The sequence below is a fragment of the Biomphalaria glabrata genome, chromosome 7 (assembly GCF_947242115.1).
Source record: "Biomphalaria glabrata chromosome 7, xgBioGlab47.1, whole genome shotgun sequence".
In the NCBI taxonomy this organism is placed as follows: Eukaryota; Metazoa; Mollusca; class Gastropoda; family Planorbidae; genus Biomphalaria; species Biomphalaria glabrata.
Window position 1 is genome coordinate 10246876 of NC_074717.1, and position 23724 is coordinate 10270599.

Below are 23724 nucleotides of genomic sequence, written 5' to 3' on the forward strand. Positions count from 1 at the left end.
GACTAATTCTATAGCACAAGGCTCTTTTGAAGATGTAGCAGAGAATCTTTGATTCAGCAAAACTTAAAGAATCAAATCAAACTTTTCTCATCAATTATATTGTCTTTCAAACAGTGGATGATTCTTTATTAGTTGACACTTTTTATCCCATGTAAATTATACATCTTACAGGGTCACTATCATACAGTCAAATCCTACAAATCCTATTATACAGTCAAATTCAGCAAATTAAATTACCCTTTTATTCACATCAAATCTTGAAGTATTTAAGCAAATCCTATCATACTGTTAAATCCAGCCACTTATTATGGCCGAAACAATCATGTCCTGATATGATCCAGTCAATCAGATTCATTTGTATATGCAAACACTTTTGTTCAACTCCAGACATACACAGTTTACCAAACTTCTGTTTCTCTGCTTCATTCCATTAATTAACTTTAATAAAACAAAAACTAAAACCAAAAAATAGTCAATCAACCTAAACATAAGAGTTTGAAGTCCGCATATATCTTTTGTTTGTATTCTTTCTTTCTGTCTGCATCACCAGTCACCTGGAGAGGAACTCCATGTTGAACAGAAACAGCTGGTCCTGACCAACCTATCCAATCTGCCTCTGACCGTGAACCTGAAAGTGGCCTATCCATTTAGCATGATCATTGGCAATAACAAGTTGTATGAGACAGTGAGTTGGTTGTATTCCTAATGAATAGTCATTTTGTGTTGTTGTTTTAACTACCCTATGTCTGTAATGTGTTCATGTCTTAGTTTTATCAAAACTTAAAAATGGATTCTAGTAAAAAGTAAAGTGCCACTTTCAGACCTAGTGGTATATGGGGCAGAAGTAAAGATCATCTGTTTCTGTGGACCCTAGTTAATGAGGGTGTCATGTGACCAACTAACTTTACTTTTTCTCAACTGTTAGATACCCATATGAGTTGGGTGGACTCAGGGGCACACTTAGACTTAGACTTAGGTCCTCCCGTGCCGTTCGGCGCATTGGGCGGAAAGCTGTCTTCTTAAAGTCCCAAAATTAAAAACCCAGTCTTCACCAGGAGACCACTCGGTTAAAAGGCAGGTTCTTTAATACTCAGTCACCACTTATTTTTTTCTTTTACTTGGTGAAAAAAAATCTTTCACATTTGAGATTTAAGTCTTTAGGGCACATAAATGGAGATAAAAAAGAAGAGCTATTAGGTTTATTACAAGCATTTTTTTCCTCTATTATTTTCACTAATTATCTTTTTTTTTAAACATTATAATAATAAATTATAACTGTTGCATGTTATTTTTTATTGTTATTTTACTATAAAGTTTTAATGCATTTAATCTTGTGAATATTGTTCAGGATGCTTGCCTTCAGCCTGGGGATGAGTACTATCTAGTCATAGAGTTTGACCCAGGCTTTAAAGATGATTATCACATTCGCACCATTGATGAGGTTCTTAAAGTAACATACAAGGAGCATCCTCATATTGTAAGTGGAGACAATTCTAGAGTATTTCGTATGTATGGCGCTTGTCATATTGGGATTTTCTTAATCTGTTGTATTGTATTATTATTATTTGTTTATTTTTCAGTTGTTATTTTATTTTTAAAACATTGTTAGGCTGAACTGCAACACACAAAAAAAAAAGCTTATAAAGTAGTATTAAAAAAAGGAGGACATCAATCTGACTCACAAATTACTCATTCTATTCTATAAGCAGTAAATCTGAAACAAAAGTTCCTTTTAAAATGGGAGAGTTCACATTGTCTGAGACAGCTACATTGCAAAGAGGGAAGCATTAGCATTAGCAATGACTATCCTCATTCCCAAAACTCCAAACCAAGTTTAAAACTGCCTTTCAAACACTAAAACCTTAAGATCCAAATAATATCAAGACTGCTACAAACAATGTAAACATATGTTAAAAATATTTTTTTTTTTAGAAAAATAACAGCAGGAAAGCCATTCTTTAATACCTTCTAATTCACAAATGAAAATGGAAATATGTAATAAATTCTGCATCCAACTCATATGTTTGACTAATGAAAAAATTAATGTGTATTTGATTTTTTTACTTTAATTTCTATTTTATGTTATGTTAACTGGTTAAGTATTTAAAAATAAATTAGTTTGGTTTAGAAGTATAGAAACATTTATAAAGTCCCCTTAAGCCACAGCCTGGCCACATTGTATGTTCTAGGATTATGTGTCATTGAGGGGAGAAGTATACTTCCCAAACCTAAAGTTTGAAAAGACTGTAGTAGACTTTGGCTGTGTGTTGAATGATACAGAAGTCACTCGCTATGTCAACATCACAAACAATAGCCCAATGGAGGTTAGTAACTCTTCTTAGTGTGGAGTTGTAAATTATTTAAAAATAGATACATTTTGTAATATTAAGGAGGATAAGTACCGTACATTAAATGACCTTAAGACATCTTTAATTATGCACTAAGGATGTGATAGTACGGTAATGGATGACTTTCTGATCATGTAACATGCACTCCGGAGGGTTGTCGCAATGATCCTGGGTTCCAACCCTGCACACTCCATGACCTCCACCGTCCTGTGGGAGGTTTGGTCTAGAGTTTAAAAGTTCTAAAGGAACAAATAAAAACAATGCAAAAAATGCACACATAAAATTCTAGGACAAAAAAAGAAAAGAATGACTATAACTACTTAAACATGCACTTCTTTTCCCCTTTCTTTTTTAACATCGCCGTAATACTTCAGATATAGATATAGTTGTATGTGTTGTATTCTTTTAAAATCCATTATGGGATTTTTATGTTACAATTAGGAATTAGTTATTTGTTTCATAAATAGGGTCATTTTGACTTAAAGACAATGATGTGACTTGTAAAAACAAAAATAGGATTTTAAGAAGAATAGTGAAATGTAAACTGGCTACTCTTGACGGCTTTAGAGAGAAGGAGCTTTTTTATGAATGTAGAGATTTAGCTTGATGACATTTGGTGGTTATTTTCTTTATTATTAAACGTCTCCCCAAAATAGGGCTCGACAGTCACATGAAAAAGTGATTGAGCTGAACCATAGTCGCTCTATGACTGAAGGAGGCTAACACTATAATGTTCGACATTAACTATCAGTGTCGACTAACTGATCTTTTTGGTCTTTTGCCTGTATTATTGGATTTTATTATTTGAGTGTTACCTCCATTTGACTTAGCTGCATAATACACAAGGTGGAAGCACCTAACAGGATATAATCTTCATTCTCTTATTGGAGATTGAAGGTAGCAGCAGACATTGTGCATCATCCATGACTTGTTTGACCATTACCTGCTATTCCCTAGTGAATAACAAATCTGCTTGTTTAGGTGGCTCCATTTAGATGGGACATTGTAATCCATGCTATGGTACACTTATGTTATAGTTATACCTTATAATCGACATATTAGAAAAAACAACAACAACCTGGCTAGATACTTAGTTCTTCAAGGATATGACCCTAATCATTTTCACTTGTTTAAACTGCTGTTTGCCAGGTGTGTTATCATTGGTCTTTTCTGGTTGGTGATGTCCCAACAGCCATAAAGAAAATAATCAGGCCTAAGCCACAAGCCTCTGAGCCAGGCTATGTTTCAGACTCAGAGCTGGAAGAAGAAGAAGATTTGTCCAGTCCTGAGGTGATGGAAGAGATAGAGAGAATTGAAAATGTGGAGGAAGAAGTATTGCCAACAATTCAGAGTAAAGAAGAGAGCCTAGGCTCTGAGGTATTGTTTGTGTTTGATATGGTTATAATTTTTTTTTTGGAATAGACAAGATGAATATTCTCTCCTGACATGTCAGTATAGTTTGTAATTTGGGGAAATTCCTTTATGCCTTTTTTTAAATTGCCCATAGTTTATGAGGGTGACTTTAATTTCTCAACCAACTTCCTGTAGATGTCTGAAATAAAACATCTAAAAAAAAGTGTTGTTGTGACTAAACATTTCAAACACGTAACACTATCACAAAAGGCACAAAGATTTATCTCCCTTTTCTGTCTAGATCTATTAAAAAAAAATATTTGCACATGGCAATTTTATTATATTGATGTATAACAGTTTGGCTTTCATTAGTTCATAACAGTTTGGTGTTCATTTTCTCTTTTACAATTCCATTCTAGTCCTTTGAAGACATTGAGTCACCAAAAGAGGTTGTGGTCAAGTCAGATAGATCTGAGGAACAAGACAACAAAAAGGTCAACAGCCCAGTTGAAATGGATGAACCTGAAAAGGTAATCAGCATTTTAGTTGATGCAGTAAAGTAATTGTGGTTAAAAATAATGTTGTTGATACATAACAAAATAGCTTGCCAGATTATCCTCATCATTACAAAGATATTTTGAGTTGGCAGTTTGAAAGGTGTAAAATTTTATTTTTCTTCTTCTTTTTCATCATCATTTATTATGTTTAAATGTTTAGATGACTAGGCTTATATCTGAGATGAACTGTGCTGTAGTTTCCATATAGCTTTTCATCTGTTTTGGGGCCAGTGTCTTGTAAGTGCCCCTCGATGGAGACATTTTGAAAGACATTGTCGTTATTCTCTGGTGAAACTTCATGAGGTGTTAAAGTTTATTTTAAAAAGTAACTTTTCCTGAAATTTGTATTAAACACTTTTAAAAAAGGGATTGCTTTTTTATTTCTTCTAATTGTGCAGAACATTTATAAGAAATGAAATTTCTACAGAAAGGTATTTAAAACCTTTTGACTTAAAGACAATGATGATACTTGTAAAAACAAGAATAGGATTTTTGTGGCTTTTTGCAACAAAACATGAAAACTTGTTAATCTGAACTAATTCTTTGACAATTCTTTGTACATTTTATTTAAATCTTTTCAAATGCAAACTGATGCAAATGTGAACATCTTATCAAAGAGTTTATTTTGGTTTATATGATTGTTACAGGGACAACTAGATCAAGAAGAAAAGATGGACAAAGAAAAAGATGACCACAACTCTGCCGTCTTGCTGGGAAGTCGATTGTCCTTGAGGGAGGATGAAGAGGAGGCATTGAGGTGTAACAGAGTTCTAACAGCCTTGCTAGAGATGGATGAGGGGATAGCTCCTGTGATTGGAGTGGAGGAGGTAAGTCATTGACCTTTACAATTAATATACTGTAATAACTGAAGTGAGGCAACTCAACGAATCAAAGACGTTTATTTACACTGAGACATGACAAATACAAGGGGCATCTGCCTTGAGTACAACATCTCCATATTGGCTCTCTACTTGGGCGGAAATCGTTAGTCTCCTAATGTCAACATCCGACTTGTTTAATCACAGATAGTGCGCACCTTCTTTCTGCACTATCTTGGATGGCGGTGCGCATGGCAAAGTCATAACAATACTTTTATAGTGAGGGATTGAAAGTCTGTCACTTCACCACTCAGCCTTTTAACTAGGAGTCTCCAGTTAGAATCTGGATTTTTAGAATGCCCCGAGTCTACCCAACTCTAGTGGAAACCTGACTTCTGTTGTGTTGGCCACAATACACCCACATTAACTGTTGGTCCATAATAAAAAAAAAATTGTGTTACATCATCTGCCCCCATAGATCACAAGGTCGGGAAGGGTTACATTTCTGATTTACTCCTATAGTGAGGGAAGAGGCCAAAGCACCTCTATTAGAGAATGAAGTAACTCATTTATAGTCTGTATGAAATGAAATAAGGGCACAGCTTCTATACTTGAAGCGAAGGTCATTGGCCTTAAACAATTTGTATTGTATCTTTGGACTCGAAGACAAGCCTTATTATAGCATTGTTAATGTACCTGTTTTCTGAAACAAAATATGTAAATATCTTGTTTGACAGCACTAGTGTTTACAAACTATTCCTTTTCCTTTTTATGTTGGTAAACAATTTTTGTTTGTTTGTAAGTAAAGCATTAGTCTTGTTTTAGATGTCAAATGTTGGTGTAGACTGAATAAAGAGTGATTTGTATGAAGGCTAATTCTAGCTCATAGGTTTAGACTAGAATCAGTGTTTTGGTTTGTTTAGCAGCTTTCTGAATTTATGTTCAACATTTGAGTTTTATTGACACTTTCCAGCACCTTATGGTAATATCAATACTGTTGAATTTTCTAAACATCTAGCTAACTGCCGGTAATGATTGAACTTACTTTAGTCTCAAGTGATAATAAAATAAAATTAGAAAATAAAAAGCTATTTGCTGAATATTTTATTTGATGCAGAATCATAGCTCTAGACTTAATAGTTGGGAATATAATAGTTAGATTTTAAACTAAAAGAATTGCTTTTTTTTTTCAAAGGTATTTGACATTTTGCCGCTGTATGGTTGTCTCCAGCCTGGTGACACAGAACAGGTGACATTTACATTTTTTGGTCATGCTGACATATGGGGTCAGGTCAAGGCTGTATGTGAGGTTGATGGTGGGCCAACCTATGAGCTGACCATGATGGGAGAAGCATCCGTTGTGGAGTATTCTTTTGACAGCAAGACCATTGAATTAGGAAAACAGGTTGGTATAGCCTGACGTCAACCAGTATCAATTGTTTGTATACAGGACTATGCATAATATTATACATATCATTTTCATAGCTTTATGAATGTCTATGAAGCCTTAATACAAAAAAAAAAAAAAAAAACAATTCAAAGGATAATAAAATTATGGTTGCCAACTGTTTTAGATTGGCTCTCAAACTGAGTCATTCACCTTCACCTATCCCTTAGTCTGTTGAGCCATTGGTGCATCACACTATCTGTTGCTCCTCACTACATAAAACAATGTACAGGCGTGTTATAGAAAGAGAAAAGACTTGACTCATTAATTAGATTTATTATCAATAATATGAAGATATGTAATTAAATCAATTAAAATTTAGTTATTTTTATAATACTAGTCACAGTGAGTTATGATCAATGCAAATATATGTGTCTTATTATCACTTGATAATTTTCTATTTTGAATTTATGTTAAATGAAAAAAAAACAAAAAAAAAATGTCTTTATTTCCTTTTCTTTTTACAAGGCTTATATCAACTCACTCTGTCTGTCTGGTAAATTTTTGTACACATTATTTCTCCCACACCCAATTTCAGATCTAGTTAAAAATAGCACAATTATGTCTAGTACCTTACAAAACAAAAATCAATACAAATATTAACCAATTAGTTAATTAACTATTGGTAACTAATTATTTAGTTTGGTATTGAAGAAGGTAAAGAAATCATACTTGACAGATGTGGTGGTAAAAGTTGAATTAGTCTCCTTGAGGAGGCTTGAGCCCTGAGTTCAAATTCAAGTCATACTTTTGTTTTATGCCTTTAAAAAGTGATCAAGGTAACATTCACCCATATACCCCATTCTTTCCCCTTTCCCCTTCCCAACTGGTCCAGACGGGGACACGACTATTCGTTCACTGACATTTCGTTCACCGACAAATCGTTCACGACTTTTCGTTCACGCGACTATTCGTTCACCAGACATTTCATTCACCCGACTATTCGTTCACACGACTATTCGCTCACGGACTATTCGCTCACAGACAACTTGTTCACCGACAACTTGTTCACCGACAGTTGGTTCAAGACAAATCGTTCACGTGACAAATCGTTCACGCGACTATTCGTTCACGGCACGGACAAATTGTTCACAGACAAATCGTTCACTGGATAGTTACATATTGTTAATATTATATATTCTCGTCGCGTGTTTAATTTATTTACATTAAAACTTTTTTAGCTATTATTTCCAAATGCAAAAAATTTCTAGAGATCAAGTCTAATCCGAGTTTATTTAATTTCGTTGTTGTTGTTAATATTTTGTTAATGAGGACAGAATGTGGTAAAAATTATACTTAAAATAAAAAAAAATATAAAAAAAGAGATCTTACAAGCTAGCTGAAAAATGTAAACGGGCCCTCACTTTACTATAGGTAACATTTTTACTTTCACCTTTAATATACCTTTACACCCCCTTCTTTTTTTCATCTACCGGGAATCTACCCATTCATCTGGATACTCTAGTTAACACCTAGTGGAGTGCTAGACAGACTGGCTCCTCTGGAAGTAATAAAACTTTATTGGACATTGCCTATACACATGTTCAATCTGTTAACATTGAAAATATCTACTAAACACTAGTATAGTACTTTCCATCAAGTTTAAAAGAAGTTTTATTTTATTTTTATTTTAGTTAACTTGTTTCTTTATGTGACCACCCATTGGTAGACTAATTTGATTGCTTTGACTTCAATAACAAATTTATTGAAACATTTTTATTTTGTTGTTTTGCAATAAATTATAATTTTTTGATAGGGAACCAAAATATTTCCTAGTGTTCTATATGTAATTAGTTTTTTTTTTCTTAGATGTCTTAATTGATAAGTATTAACCTTAGATCTGTATCTAGTATGTGACGTTCAGAGTTGAACAGTGAAACCATATATTGTACCAAATCTAGTACCATTGTTAAAAATCTAAATTATCTCTCGTAAAAACACTGAAAGGATTGTGGAAAAAATACTAGTGTGTCTGAGCTAGCCAGGAAAACCAGTGACTTGGCAGAATGCATGACGCGTAGGACGTAATCATCTTCTTTTTTGAAGAAACGTCTGTATTATATAAGATAAGATTTGTTTTTGTTAATAAGATATCAATAAAATGGGTATGTAAATTAAACATCTGGACCGCTATTAAGAAGATAAGCAAATATTGGTAGGTCGAACAAGACTACATGATGGACATGAGTGTAAAAGAAGGCCTACATGTTGAAAGTAAAAATGTTACCTATAGTAAAGTAGGGCCCATTTAAATGTTTCAGCTTGCTTGTAAGATCTCTTTTTTCTTTTAAGTATAATTTTTTATTACATACTGTCCTCGTTAACAAAATATTAACAACAAACAAACAAAAATTTACAAAGAATTTCGGATCACGCCCGATTTCTAGCAATTTTTTGTTTTTGGAAATATTCAGTGAACGATTAGTCGCGTGAACGATTTGTCGTGAACCAACTGTTGGTGAACAAGTTGTCGATGAACAAGTTGTCTGTGAGCGAATAGTCCGTGAGCGATATGTCGCGTGAACGAATTGTCTGGTGAACGAAATGTCTGGTGAACGAATAGTCGCGTGAACGAAAAGTCGTGAACGATTTGTCGGTGAACGAAATGTCAAGTGATAGGATCATAGCACATTGACAGAGCTAAAAGCATGAGATTGCACTTAAACAAAAACAATTGGTAAAAATATTTGTAATCACACAGGTTTAGTATTGTTAGTCTTTTACAAATTTAATTACATGACTGATCCAAACTAAGTATTTTAAATATTTTTCTTGTTCTAAATATATATTCAGATGGACTATGATTGCACTCCACTAGATGTATAGCCTCAGTTACTGATAGACTTTACTATTTCAATTCTAGATGTATGATGAGATGGCCTCAGTTACCAACACACTTTTCTATTTCTATTCTAGATGTATGATCATGTGGCTTCAGCTACCATTACTTTGATAAACAAAGGGAAAGTTGGTTTTGAATTTAGGGGCATAAATATAGATCCAGCACTGGAGAAGCGACCTATACCAGGTCAACCTGTCATAGTACCACATTCTGTAAGTTTTACAAAATACTTCATTTCCATTCTAGTTTATTTCATAGATTGATTACAATAATAGGCTTGGAGATTAAGCGTTTATGAAGTTTATGGAAGTTATCCAAAATAACAATATACCCCATTGTTATATCATCGGAGGGGATAATAGCAACTGACCTCACAGATTCCTTCAAGGCCCTTAACATTCCTATGAACACTCTCATTGCCTGTCAGAGGGAGCCACAGACCAGCCACATCAACAGAAAATTCCTCAGTGAAACTGATATAGGGACTACAATGAATTTTGTTTCTCTTTATGAAACTCGACCCTGGCTGTGCCAGAGAATGAATAATCATTCGTTTCTAACATAATAATAATAAAAATAATAATAGTCTGAAGATAAAAGGTGTACAGTATTTCATGTGGCTATGTAGTCCCAGCTGTGACCTACATATTTTGCCACATCCAGCACAGACATAAAATTGTCTGCCTGTGGTCAATCTAGGTTCTCTTTTCTAATTATATAACATATATAACTAGGTAAACACATGGATTTAATCTTTTTGAAGGAAAATCTGTAAATTTATAAAATAAGATCAAGAAGAAATGTAGAATAAAATTATGTTTATACATGCAAAGATTTATAAAGTTCTATTTATAAGAATTACGCTTACCTATAATGTTTAATTTTTTTTTCCCTAGGGCTATGTTGAACCTTTCTCTGAGCAGAAGATTGAGGTGAAGTACTTGCCAGGTGTACCAGAGGAATTCAAAAAGACCTTTCAAATACAAGTTGCACATTTTGAGCCAGACACAGTCACACTGACAGGAGAAGGTAATTTACTATACCAAGATCTTAACTTATTTTGTTTAAAACTTTTATATATATGTGTACACATTTTTGTTAGAAAATACTATGATGTGAATTGTTTAATCTGGCTCATTAACTTAAAAAATCATTTTACGTATAAAAAAACAACAATGTTATGTTTAAAAAATGTTGTTATTTTTGGAAGAATATTGTAAAAATACAAACTTTTTTTTACCATTTTACCCCACTTATGTATGATAATGTAGGAGGCAGGTGGCTGAGCGGTAAAGTGCTTGGCTTCTGAACAGGGGGTCCCGGGTTCAAATCCTGGTGAAGACTGGGATTTTTTATTTCCAGATCTTTGGGCGCCTCTGAGTCCACCCAGCTCTAATGGGTACCTGACATTAGTTGCGGAAACGTAAAGGCAGTTGGTTGTTGTGCTGGCCACATGACACCCTCGTTAACTGTAGGCCACAGAAACAGATGACCTTTACATCATCTGCCTTATAGATCACAAGGTCTTAAAGGGGAACTTTACTTTACTTTACTATGTATAATAATGCAACCCCAGTTAATAATACAATCCACATGGTTGTATTCTGGTTAATCACAACCCTCTTTTAAAAACTTGCCAGGTGTGTTTCCACGTATCTCTCTTGACCTGCCCAGAATAGAGGATGAAGAAGGTGTGTATGCCAAGCTTGCACAAGAAGCCAAGAGAAATCTAGCAATAATGATCAGAGAACAAGTGAAGCAACAGATACTTGCCCAAGAGGAGGCCGCCAAAGCCCAAGCTGGCCAAGAAGAGGAGGAGCTGATGAAGCTGGTGGCTGTAGATGAGAATGGAGTGGAGATTCCAGATTCACCCAGAAATGATAAGACTTCAAATAACATTGAGGGTTTGGTAAGTTGTTTTTTTTATCTAAATAACATAATTGTATGCCTGGCCTGGTAAAATATTTCTATTATTTTAGTAGTTTGTAATGTATTTATTTAAATATTTATTATTTATTTATTTTATTGAGATTTCAATAAATGTATTTATATTTGAAATGAGTATCCTTGATTGACGTTAGAACCTTTTTCTATAAAACAAAATGGAAGAAATGTAGTTTTGTGTAAAGTTAGGATGATAAATTGCCATGTTAAGAGGATTTTTGTTTACCTTCAGCATGAGAGAGAGCCTTCAGAGCTAGAGATACAGATGGAAATAGAGAGGCTGGCAGTTCGAGACTTTGCTCTTGAACACATGAACAATCCTAAATATATAATGGCCTCAGTGGATGAAAAGGGAGAGAACATATTGTTAAATGTTGAGTCCACAATTTCCTCAATAGCTCAAGACATACCACCCACTGTCAAACCCAAGTAAGTCCCAAGCCAAAGTGTATATATTTTCTTGTCAGTTGTATATATAAAAGGAATCAAGTAGTGACAAATATAAAAGCTATTCTTTATAATTAGCATCCATCATCAAATATTTCCTAAAATCTGTACAATTCCTCTTATTATATTTTCTTTATGGGTTTAAAAAAATAGAAAACTGATTGGGCAGGTATTTTTAAATCAGCTCTTAGATTTTCCTAGAAATATGTTAATTATATATATATATATCTTTTGGATAAAAATAACAACCTAAATGATCATACAGTGACTTTTATATACAGTAAAGACTTAAATAAATAAATAGATGTACATGAACAATTCATGCACAGTTTATGTAGAAATCATTAGCTGGACTGTTAATAGAAGAACTTGATTGTGTAAAACTCACTTCTTGCAATAATGAAACACTACAAGAAATGAACAGAATGAGAAGTTATAGAACAACATCAGCTTCATCAAGGAGGAATGGATTTAAAACAAAAACCTTTAAAAACATTTTTTGTTAGATATCAAGTTAATTTTTTTTTATTACAATAAGTCTCACTAATATGATGTAGGCTTGAAAGTTTTATCTGATACAATCAATTAGCATCATAACATTTATATAGCTCATTCTTTTGGCAATTATTTCTGAAACAACAAAAGGATAAAAAAAAACTATATCCAATAGTATTTTTAATACTTCTTTACACTGGTTTCCAATCAAATGGGAATTCAGTTTGACTACATTTGACCACCAACTACTGTAACAATAACAATATAGATGCAAATATGAACAACATTCACACATGAAATAGATTAAAACCAATAATTTGTTTGTCTTCAGAGCTGCATTACCAGACTACCTGCTGGACTTTGAATATGTTGTCCTAGGCACTGTAAGGACACATGTTGTTAGAGTCACCAACACTGGCTGGATGCCTACTTCCTTTAAGCTGGAGCGTCACAACATACACAACCTTGGCTTTCACATAGAACTGGAGCGTGTCCGCAACTTGCCTGGAGCACCAGACAATGAGACGTTGGATTTTGTGGTGCAGTTTGATCCAAGGGGAGCCAATTTACAGCTTGGGTCTGTTGAGGTCAATGTTCCTGTCAATGTAAGTGAATAGTTGTGATTAAATAAATAAAAAAATCTTTTCAAAATCAAATAACAAGTTTCAAACTATTTCAATCCAGTTTAGGTTTATATTGTAAGTCTTATATTTGCCTGCTTTAGGGAAAGTTTACTCGGATCCAAGCATCAAGATAAATGGACATGATATAAATGCAGTGGACAGATTCACATATCTTGGCAGCACACTCTCCAGAAACGGAAAGATCAATAACGAAATCAACCTGCGTATCACCAAGGCCAGTGCAGTCATGGCAGACTGTCTAAACACGTCTGGAACAGACGAGGTATCACCACAAATACAAAACTAGGAATCCATCAAGCTGTCATCCTCCCTACAGTGCTCTATGCCTCAGAAACGTGGACAGTGTATAGAAAACATGCAAAGAAACTGAACCACTTCCACATGACATGTCTAAGAAAAATACTGAATGTCAAATGGCAGGACAAAATACCAGATAATGAAGTCCTTTGAAGTGCGGGTCTGCAAAGCATCCACACAATCCTGATGCAGTCCCAGCTGCGATGGGCAGGACACATCAGCAAAATGGAAGACTGCTCATCCCTAAACGACTCTTGTATGGTCAACTAAACAAAGGAAAGTGCTCGCAAGGCGGTCAAAGAAAACGCTTCAGGGACACCATCAAAGCTTCTCTGAAGGCATTCAGCATAGACCCAGCCACCTGGGAGACAGAAGCACATGACAGAGCATCATGGCGTCGCGCTGTGAAAACTGGCGCACAGGTTGCTGAGAAAAAGAGAACAACGCTGGCACTAGCTCCAGCTGTAATAACCTGCCCAGTGTACAGCGGAACATTCTGGGCTCACATAGGTCTGACCAGCCACATGAGGAGGCACAATACCCCAGTGCAAAGCCCTCAGACCCCTGGATGACAAAGTGGTCATCATTGAACCACGATGGACGAACTATATATATATATATTGTAATAACTTAAGGGAGGCAACTTAATGAGGCGACGATGTTTATTTATATGTCTGCCTTGAGCACAGTCTCTTCATAATTTCTCGACTTGGGCGGAAATGCGTTATCTTCTTCCTAATGTCGACATCCTTCTCAGTCTAGTCTCTAACAGTGTGCACCTTCTGCACTAACTTGGATGGCAATGTGCATGGCAGGGTTATAACAATATTAAGGACATAAAGCTTTTTCTTAAACATTTGCTATTGCAATGATTGAAAATTCAATCAACTTTATTGTTACCCCAGCCTACAAAGTTGATGATCCTAATACAACTTGATATATTGCCTTTTCCATGATATTTATACTTTGTAAGTAACTTTACCTTAACTTGTGGCAGATTCTTCATGGACCAACTTTCAACTTATGCTTGCGTGCCCATGTGACGATGCCTGACCTTGAAGTGTCGGATGATGTGCTGGAGTTTTCAGATGTGAAATGTGGAGAGTGTAAAGTCATCACCATCCAACTCCACAACCATCAGATGGTCAAGTGTGAATGGAACTCAGTACCACCAGATGATTCCAAAAAGGTTGGAATATTGTCTCTCTGTTTTTAGTTCAAAGTTTTTTTTCTGGAAGAGCAATTTGTGTTTATAGAAAAACAAATAAATCTTCACTTGTAGACATTAGAAAAATTTACAATGGGCATCTTCTGTTTTTGTTATTTCTGTTTGAAAAGTTTTTTTTCTGATAGTTTTGGAGAGGGTGGCTGATGGGTCACAGATTTGAATCTCAAAGAATACAGGGATTTAAATTTTTGGAGTTTTAGGATGCCCTGAGTCCACCTCTGATGTTTACCTGACATTAGTTATGGAAAGTAAAGGTGGTTGGTCATTGTGCTGGCCACAAGACACGTTAAGCATACACCTTAGAAATAGATGATTTTGATCATCTTACCTATAGATCACTAGGTCCTATTACTTTTGACTACTTCTTAGTTGTCAGAATTCTTAGTGGGCTTTTAAATATTGTTAGTTTTCAGGACATAGAAATAGATATATAAGTAAAATGCATATTTATGATGATGATAGTTTAGGCCTTTTTTTAAGTTCTTGATACTGTTACCTGTATATAATTTTATGTATGCTTACTTTTTTTTGCTTGTTATCTAAATAGTATTTGCAAAGTATTGTTGTTACGAAGTCATGCAGCTGTGCTGTTTAAAGTATTGTTGAGTCATGCAGCTGTGCTGTTTAAAGTATTGTTGAGTCATGCAGCTGTGCTGTTTAAATTTATTGTCAGATTGATAAACATGTCCCCATGCATTTACGCCGGAAGCTGCGCCAGGAAAAGAAGAAACCCAATATTTTTGAAGTTCTGCCTCCAACTGGTGTCTTGATGCCTGGACAGAGGATCAATGTGCAAGTCAAATTCATGCCCACTGAAGAGGTAGGCACTGGATACAGAAATATAGTGTTTTTTTTTTTCTAAATGGTGTTCCTATTCTGATAATTTATTTTTTTCCAATATGATAAGGCATAGTCTCTAATAACTTAAAGTTAGGAAAGATATTTGTCTAGAAAACTTTATTTCATGTTGAGACTATGTAGATACTGAATTTTTGTTGAAAAATATTTGATAGGTATCTGGATAAGAGAAGACTACTGTGTGATATGAGGCAGAGTGGCCAAAACCCCTTGGCTAGCTGTCAACGGGGGATGGAGTGTAGTCTCATCTCTAGCAGAGTTGTGTTTGCTAATTGCCTCAAGGCAGCACAGAAGCCTTCTCCCAAATACCCCCTCACCCCACTAGTCCTCAAAAGAGATTTGACCATAGTGGTTTGGGCTTGCTATAAGCATGAAAGTTGTGGTATACAAAAGCAAATTAAAAAAATGACATTAATGAGCAACTGCATTTATTTTTCTCCCAAAATGCTAAGCATCTACAAGAGATTGATGGATTTAATAATTCTGCCACTGCAGAGAGGACAACCAAACAGTGGAACACATTCTTGCAGAATGTCTTGCATCTTGCATGACAGGGGACAAAGATATGACTGATTCATATGGGGACATAAGGACCTAAAGAAACACTGACCAATTTCTTTCCTATGCTCTAAGGGAATAGTCTCAGATTGTCAGTTGTCACAAAAAGGGCTTCAGATCAGGTGTCAAGATTTGAGGTTAAGACTCATTTTGGCATCCTGTCACACCTAATTTATAAGTTACAACTGTTACACTTGAATCCAATTGTGGGGGTCTATGCAAGATTTTTTTCCGTCACTTACCTTTTTTTTTAATCCTATTTCATTTCTTTTTAGGCATTAGAGATCTGTGCCTTCATCTTCTTTTTGCCTCTTAGCCTAAGATTTTACTTTAAACCAATATAATATATTTAAAACTTGGTTTTATTTTTTAACAGAAATTTTATGAGAATCGAATTCCAATCAGAATAGCACAGAGCAGTCAAAGGATTATGCTACTTTGCCGGGGTCATGGTTTAGAACCCAGGCTTGAGTTTCAACGGACAGTTGTACAGTTTGGCCCAATTCTACCTCACAGTCCTGTTGGGGATGACCAAGAGATTACAGTACACAACCCTTGCTCATTCCCAATTGAATTTTATTCTCTGGAGTTTGACCAAAACTATCTGGAAGAAGAAAAAGTAGGTCACCACTAGTCACCAGTTAAGTTATTTCACATGTTAGTATTTTGTTTCAAAAGTATTTTTAGATTGAAGCTTTTAAAAATTAATTCAAATTCTTCTCTCTATTATTTTTCACCATGTTGTAATGGATTATAATTTGCTTATTGATATAATCAGTGGTATGACATAATTATATTTATATTGTTATAAACCTGGTGGTGGCACAAATGGGGGTAGTGGTGTGTGTGTAGTCAGCCGATGCAAATCGCCCCAGGCCAGCGCTAGACGAGCGGTCAACCGTGACGAGTTACGACTGTCAGCCGAGACGAGTCTCAACACGGCGGTTCGGGAAGGATCGACGTCGTGAACAGAGCTCAGGAGCGTCACGAGAGTTGTAGTCATCTGACCACCTAGAAACGTCGAGCGGCGTTCTGTCCGGTTCGAGAAGGCCAGTAGGGACCCTATATAAGAGCGGAGGTGTCGCAGTCAAGACGGTTCAGAAAGCGGGTTTACGACAGGAGTTCAGAACACGGTCGACTACAGCACAGTTCAACGGTGTGGTCCTGTACGGAGCATTACGACGGTTCAGTGCGGAGTACTGTCAAGTACAGTTGAGACGAACGGCGTCTTGATCTTGGTCTGTGATCGAGTCCGACACAACGAGCCCAAGTGTGTGAAGTCAGTCCCGAACTGTTGAACCCAGTGCAAGCCCGGAACGAGACGGAGAGACCAGTGCAAGACTTGATACGGCGGAACGGTGTTATCGGAGAGATATTTGTTATCGCAGAGCTATTTGTACTGTTCTACGTGCTGCCAATTGTACAGTATTGGCTGTTATTTATGGACATTAAACCTTTACGTTATTTTGGAGCCCTGACTTGTCAAGTTCTTTAAGTTGGTGGTGTATGGTGCAGTTTGCAGAGAGCCTGGATAGTGAGATTCGTAACAATATTATATTATTTTTTAGTGCCATGAATTCACCTTATATTTTTAGTTCATTGAGAGACCACTAGACTTGCTTCTAATGTATTTCAGGTTCTGCGTTTAATGAAAGGCTATGATGAATATAACACTCTCCTGCTTCCACCTCGCAGTGTTGGTGGGAAACTGCCACAGGAACTTCTGGACTATTATGAAGGTAAGTTTATTTTTATGTGACTATATGGTGGGGGCATGGTGGCCAAGAGAAGTCTCAAGTTTGAAGACTGGGATTTGATTTAGGATTTTTAGAATGCCCTTGAGTCCACCCAACTCTTATGGGTACTTGTTGTTACCAGTCGTAGACAACTAAACTGTTGTAGGCATTATATATCTTGAATAACTTGTGAACAATACTAAGTATAACTTTTATAATAATATAAACAAAATTAAGTTGAATGAGATAAAATAACTGTAGTAGACTTTAGTAATAATATTCTTTAAAATCTAACTTTCTACAATAACACAACCTTTCAGTCTAACATTCTGAAACCGTCTGTTTTAACTAAGACCAAGTGATGACAATGCCACCTATGTTGCATGATTGACAACCAATCACTAACCTCTTCCCACCATCACCATATAAACACACACACTCCATGACAGTACTTAACTTACATTGGGGAAGTAAAGGCCATAGAACATATGAGATTTACATCATCTGCTCCATATGGTGAGCAATACTTAATGTCTAATGAACTTGAGAATGATAAGATAATTCTGTGGTCCAAGCATTGGAATAGTCAACTTAAATACAGACAAATTAGCAAATAAGTTGTAATAGTCAACAACAAAACTTTAAAAATTAAACAGATAACAAATGAGTTATTTTTAACTTGCTAAAAGTATCGTATAAAAACAACAACAAAAAAACAACAACTGAATAGCAGATAGAATAAAATTGTCTATACTTTTTTTTGTGTGTTGTTATCATTATTGAATTATCTACTGATTCTTTTTTTCTTCTTTTATTGACAGAGCAATTGAAAAAGGCTGAAGAGGAAGAGAAAGCAATAGCCATGGAGTTGGCCAGACAGGAAACTCTGAGACTAGAGAAGGAAAAAAGAGAAGCTGCAGGTCAGACAATGTGTCAGTAGATCATAGAGTATTCTTTTGGGCTGATAGGGTTTTTGTTTTTAGAGATTGTTGAAAGCCACTTCAATTCAGTTTCTAAAACTTATTTTAAACATTAGTAAGTCATCATTACAGTACAAAGTGAATAAAAAAAATAAATTATAGGCAATTTTTTTTTACAGAAAAATCTTTTTAAAAACACTTTTAAAATTAATTAATTTCATACATTTTAATTAAAAATTGCAAACTCAAAATTAATTGCCAACTTAAAAAAAAAAGATTTGGGACAATTGTTGACATTATTTCACTACTTGCTAAAAATAAGCTTATCTTACTTCTATAATAATTTGTGAACTCCAGGCATAAATGATTTAAACCCTTGAGGCTCTTACTTTTGTTTTAAAACAAAATACAGTCTTGAATAGCAAAATTGAATTATATTTTGTGTTTATAAATTTTGTGAATATTCTTTATATATATATATAATTTTATTTATAAAGCGCTGTTAACAAACAAAATGTAGGCTCAAGGCGCTGTAATAGCATTACAAACAAACACGACAGCTAAAATGACAATTAATCTAAACAAGTTTTAAACAGGTCTTAATGTTCTTCTTAAAAGTGGTGTAGCATGTTGTCTGTCTGAGATCAATGGGGAGTGAGTTCCAAACCTTTGGTTCATGCACTGAAAAAGCCAGTAGACTGTAGCTTTTGAGGGAGAATATATATATTCATTGGTTCTGTTACAAGGTTCTAGATATGCCCTAAACAATCTATGTTGGTTTGCTATGATGAAGCTCATATATATATAGTTGTAGTTGACCAAGTGTTTTGGATGATGTTGGCATTATATTGCTACTTTACATGGAGATAGATAACTTAACACAAATATTTTGAACTCTCTTTTTCAGAGAGGGAAAACCAAAATGTGGATCGGGAAGCAGAAGCCCAATCTTCCACAGAAACACAAAACATTCAACCTGATATGTCTGTCATCAGTAACCAACCTGAAATCAGCATTGCTACCACCCAACCAGAACAAGAAGTCAAGAATGAAGATATAGTTGAAGGTACACTCACTTTGACTGTTTTACTGTTTAAAAAAGGGAAAAAAACAACAACACATTTTTTAAACTACTAGTAATTTTTTTAAGACTACACAACTTACTGAAGAGTTACACAATTTTTGAGACCAAAACTTCTTTCTGAGATTTCAAACATTTGTTTTATTTATTCATATTGTGTATAAGGCTTTCAATGCTATGAAAAGAAAGCATTGGCATTAGCTATGGTCAGAACGATGTTGCCCCCCACTAAAGTTCTTCCCCTCCATGCAGTTAATGTGTCCAAAGCAACATAGAATTAGTTGAAATTAAAACAATATTATTAAGGAGGCTTGTAGAAAGAAGAAAAAATAAACTTTAACTTTGACAATGGACTGGTTGGCCAAACACTATCACATGCGATTTTTCAATTGATTGTTAGTACTTTTGAATTTCATTTTCTATAAAAAAAAATGTCTCTATGTTCTGAAATTCTTTAATTCGGTGAAAGATAACACAATATTTTTTTGTGCTTATCAGAAAATGTCAAGAGGGAATCATCCAGTGCTGCAGGTGTAGGGGAGCTGGAGATCACACCAGTATCTGCAGCTATTGCTCGGCATTTAGGAATAGACCTCACACCTGAAGGGAAGGCAGCTAGAAACAGAAGAGGCATTGCCTTGATTATTCATGGAGCACCATTGTCAGGTAATAAGCTGCTGTTTCTCATTCTCAGTCTATAACATAAAAATGTATGTATTCTGTTTTTTTTTTTAAATTGTTTTTGTTTTACTTTTTGTCTTCTGTGTTTAAAAATATGGAAAAGTTTTTAATTAATTTTGCTGAACTAAATTCTTTTAGGTAAAACTGGAACAGCTGTAGCCCTGGCCAAGCATTATGAAGCTGCACTTTTGACTCTAGATGGCATTGTGTGTGATGCAATAGCCAATGGGAACACTCCTGCTGGATTGAGAGCCAGAGAATTGTGCCTAGAGGCAGCCAAGAAAAAGGCAGAGGAGCTGAAGGAGTCTGAAATTGTGGAAGGGGACAAAAAGATTGGGTTAAGTGTTGAACAGGTGACAGCTCACACTCAGGGAACAGGTGAGAGTTATTCTCAAGAGTAATATACCTTTTAGTAGCATACATAAACATCAAAGTCCCAAGAGAAGTGTAAACAGCAAGTTTTTTTTTTTTAAATTGACTTCTCCTTGCTTTGAGTCTCTACACAGAAGAGTAAATTATTTAAAGGTAAATAATTTGTTTCCGGTAGGAGTGTATTCTTGAACTTTAAGTTTGCAAATCTATTATGTAGAGGAGACAAGCTTGTTTCATGGTCCAAAAGATCATTCTGTTCAGTTCATAAGTTTCAAGCTTCATGTTCAGTCTAACTTTTGAAAATTTATGTATGAATTTGAATTATTAAGTGTATTATTACTTGCTATATTGTATATGAGGATTTAATTGTTTTATTGCTTGAAGAGGAATTCTGTTATTTTTCAACTAAAGGTACAATTCTTATTCTGTGTGCTTGGACATATTTGTACACGTGCTCCTTCTTCCCTATTGCATGAATAAGTTGCTTGGATCAGCTAGGAAACCAGCATTTTTGCAGAGTTTAAATCACAGATTAACATGTATGACTTAGTTGATACATAGATGTACCTAGAATGTAATTATCTTCTCTTGTAAGTAATTTATAAAATAAGATGAGATTGAATCAAGGAACCCTGGTGTACATTGAACTTTGAGTCCTCAGATTAAACTTTTGAAAATAACAATACATATTAACCACTTAGTTCCATTGTAACAATTATATTTAATCATGAAAGATTATCAATATCATGTTTTATATAATCAAATTTAATATATTTAAAAAAATTAACATTATTTAGCCGAGACATGATTCTCAGTAAAGGAGATCATCTGAACCTATATCTCCAGACATATGTTGTTCCAATTTCTGTACATTATATATATATAAAACTACCAGCAAAGAACCCATTATACTTCTAAGGTTCTAAATCAGTAGAAGGGCTGTGTTAAAGACTTTGTTGTGTTAACAATGACATATTTTAGGCCTTGTAGGGAAACTTATATGTTTACAAAATATTGAAACAAATTTTTTTTTGTTGTAAAATCTTACTGAAGACCTACTGGTATGGAAGTTCGTTTGATTGCTTTGCATTTCCAGGTACAGCTGGTACATCAATGGGTTCAAACCGTAAGACCAGTACAGTTGTAGGGGACAAGAACAAAGAAAAGCAGTCCATGGTTAGCAAGAACACAGTAACGTCATCTGGAGAAGCACCAGTGGTGAGTGAATGCTAAATTTAATTTTAGTAGACTTCTGCTTGACCTGCTTTTTTTCTTCTATAAATATATTTTACTTTATGCATTCTTTGAAATTACAAAAAAGATGCAATTATTTTAGAGCTTCATTTTTGTATTGATATAAAAAAGTAACCGTTGTTTTTTTTATGAATCATATGCTTGAGCCTTTCTTGATATATAAAATAAATTATAATTCAGACATCACTACTCATATATGTTCTACAATTCCACAGCTCCATCATTTACAGAAAATATTAAATATTCCATCCAAGCAATTCAAAGACTATTAAAAGCAAAGAATACATTACTCTAGTTACCACTTCCACTCACATTGAATACTTCTGTATTATGTTGCCTTCCAATATTCTTTATAAACACTACCCATACTTTCTTACTCTAATATTGTCTTGCTCTCCTAATAACAATGTATTATCCTCCTAACTAACTGCTTTCATCTCCATACATAACCTATGCAAGAATATGTTGCTCAATGATCCTTAAATACAATTAATATAAGTATTAAAAACTAAACAAGTTATTACTTTGATCTTTTTACTTAAAAGAGTCATAACTAAGACTGTAACTTATTTGTCTTGTTATTGATACTTCTTTTTATTATTTAGTTTAATGAAACTACTTGGCTGGGTCTTTAATTGGTCTAATACAGTGTTAATCAATATTTTAGAGGGTCCCATATGGTCCAGATTGGATTGAACTCTTAAGTTTATGAATACATTTTACTTAGAGTTTCTATTGTAACTTATTGTTTATCTTTTTTTATACCTGGCTAAATTTGTATTATTATTATATTCAATAGCCCTCCAGTCCTCTACCACAGACAGGACCTGTGGCCCGCAGGCTGAGTATCAGTGCCAGCATTGCCGGTGAAGAAGGTCTCTTGTCTTGCATTCTACCAGATGATATTCTTGTGGACATTATCGCTGACAGGCTTCAGGTGAACATTCATTTTCTATTCCCCACCTTTTAAAAAAAAAAATTGTGGTCTTTAGTGACTAAGTGGTAAAGCACTAGGTTTTTGAATTAAAGGGTTTTGAGTTTAAATACACATGATATGAATTTGTGATTTTAAGGATATCCTGAGTCTACCAAACGTTATGATTACTTGATGTTTGTTAGGGGAAAAATAGAAGTGTATATAGTCATCGTACTGGCCATTTGTTATACTTAATTGTTGACTACTGAAAAAATGTACATCTCATCTGCTTAGACAATAACTATGCTTATTACTAGTAAAAAGAAAAAAAATACACGAGTTACCATCTGATACTTTTTACAAAGCTTTTATCAACTCTCTCTGTATGTCTATCAGGTACAATTTTTGGAGATTACTTTGATAGGATTGAAAAATTTTTATTTGCAATACTGCCACTACGGAGAGAACAAAGATACCATAAAGCCTATAATGTTAACAGAACAAACTTGTCAAAAAAACATTGCCTGTTGTTCATCATGAAAAGGTCAAAAAGTTTTTACTTTTTAAAACCCCAGATTGCCTTTGAAATCATTACTATTTATTTGTTTGTTACAGTTGAATGATTGTCATAGAGGTGTGGTCTTTGATGGTCTTGAAACACTGTTCTCCCAAAACTATTTCACTGCCACCAATGCCATTCTGAAAGCCCTGAACAACAGAAGGTTTATTTACTTTGTGACTCTCAAGATGGATTACAATGTACTGAAAGAGCAGGAGAAAAAAATCCAGGAAGAAAAAGGTTTGTCTCGTTTGTTTTGTTTTACATCTTTTGGATGTTCCTTCAGAATGGAAGATTGTTATATGCTAGCTCAGACCTCCTGCAGGATAGTATCCTAGCTCAAACCTCCTGCTGGATGGCCATAGGCAG

The 23724-nt window shown here is 34.7% G+C and overlaps 1 protein-coding gene across 17 annotated transcripts in view; it reads left to right on the plus strand.

Moving 5' to 3' along the window:
- LOC106059989 (hydrocephalus-inducing protein homolog) overlaps nucleotides 1-23724 on the plus strand; it is a 113915-nt gene that overhangs the window by 21477 nt on the left and 68714 nt on the right. For all 17 annotated transcript variants that reach the window (XM_056036850.1, XM_056036857.1, XM_056036853.1 and 14 more), the window contains exons 23-45: nucleotides 551-685; nucleotides 1349-1477; nucleotides 2190-2324; nucleotides 3498-3725; nucleotides 4121-4231; nucleotides 4906-5085; nucleotides 6272-6481; nucleotides 9440-9577; nucleotides 10262-10394; nucleotides 11006-11274; nucleotides 11542-11738; nucleotides 12583-12856; nucleotides 14190-14381; nucleotides 15094-15240; nucleotides 16213-16455; nucleotides 17473-17575; nucleotides 18394-18492; nucleotides 19400-19558; nucleotides 20072-20239; nucleotides 20393-20632; nucleotides 21723-21844; nucleotides 22680-22817; nucleotides 23412-23595. In XM_056036850.1, coding sequence (XP_055892825.1) covers nucleotides 551-685; nucleotides 1349-1477; nucleotides 2190-2324; nucleotides 3498-3725; nucleotides 4121-4231; nucleotides 4906-5085; nucleotides 6272-6481; nucleotides 9440-9577; nucleotides 10262-10394; nucleotides 11006-11274; nucleotides 11542-11738; nucleotides 12583-12856; nucleotides 14190-14381; nucleotides 15094-15240; nucleotides 16213-16455; nucleotides 17473-17575; nucleotides 18394-18492; nucleotides 19400-19558; nucleotides 20072-20239; nucleotides 20393-20632; nucleotides 21723-21844; nucleotides 22680-22817; nucleotides 23412-23595 — 3934 coding nt within the window. The remainder of the gene's footprint in view (nucleotides 1-550; nucleotides 686-1348; nucleotides 1478-2189; nucleotides 2325-3497; nucleotides 3726-4120; nucleotides 4232-4905; nucleotides 5086-6271; nucleotides 6482-9439; nucleotides 9578-10261; nucleotides 10395-11005; nucleotides 11275-11541; nucleotides 11739-12582; nucleotides 12857-14189; nucleotides 14382-15093; nucleotides 15241-16212; nucleotides 16456-17472; nucleotides 17576-18393; nucleotides 18493-19399; nucleotides 19559-20071; nucleotides 20240-20392; nucleotides 20633-21722; nucleotides 21845-22679; nucleotides 22818-23411; nucleotides 23596-23724) is intronic.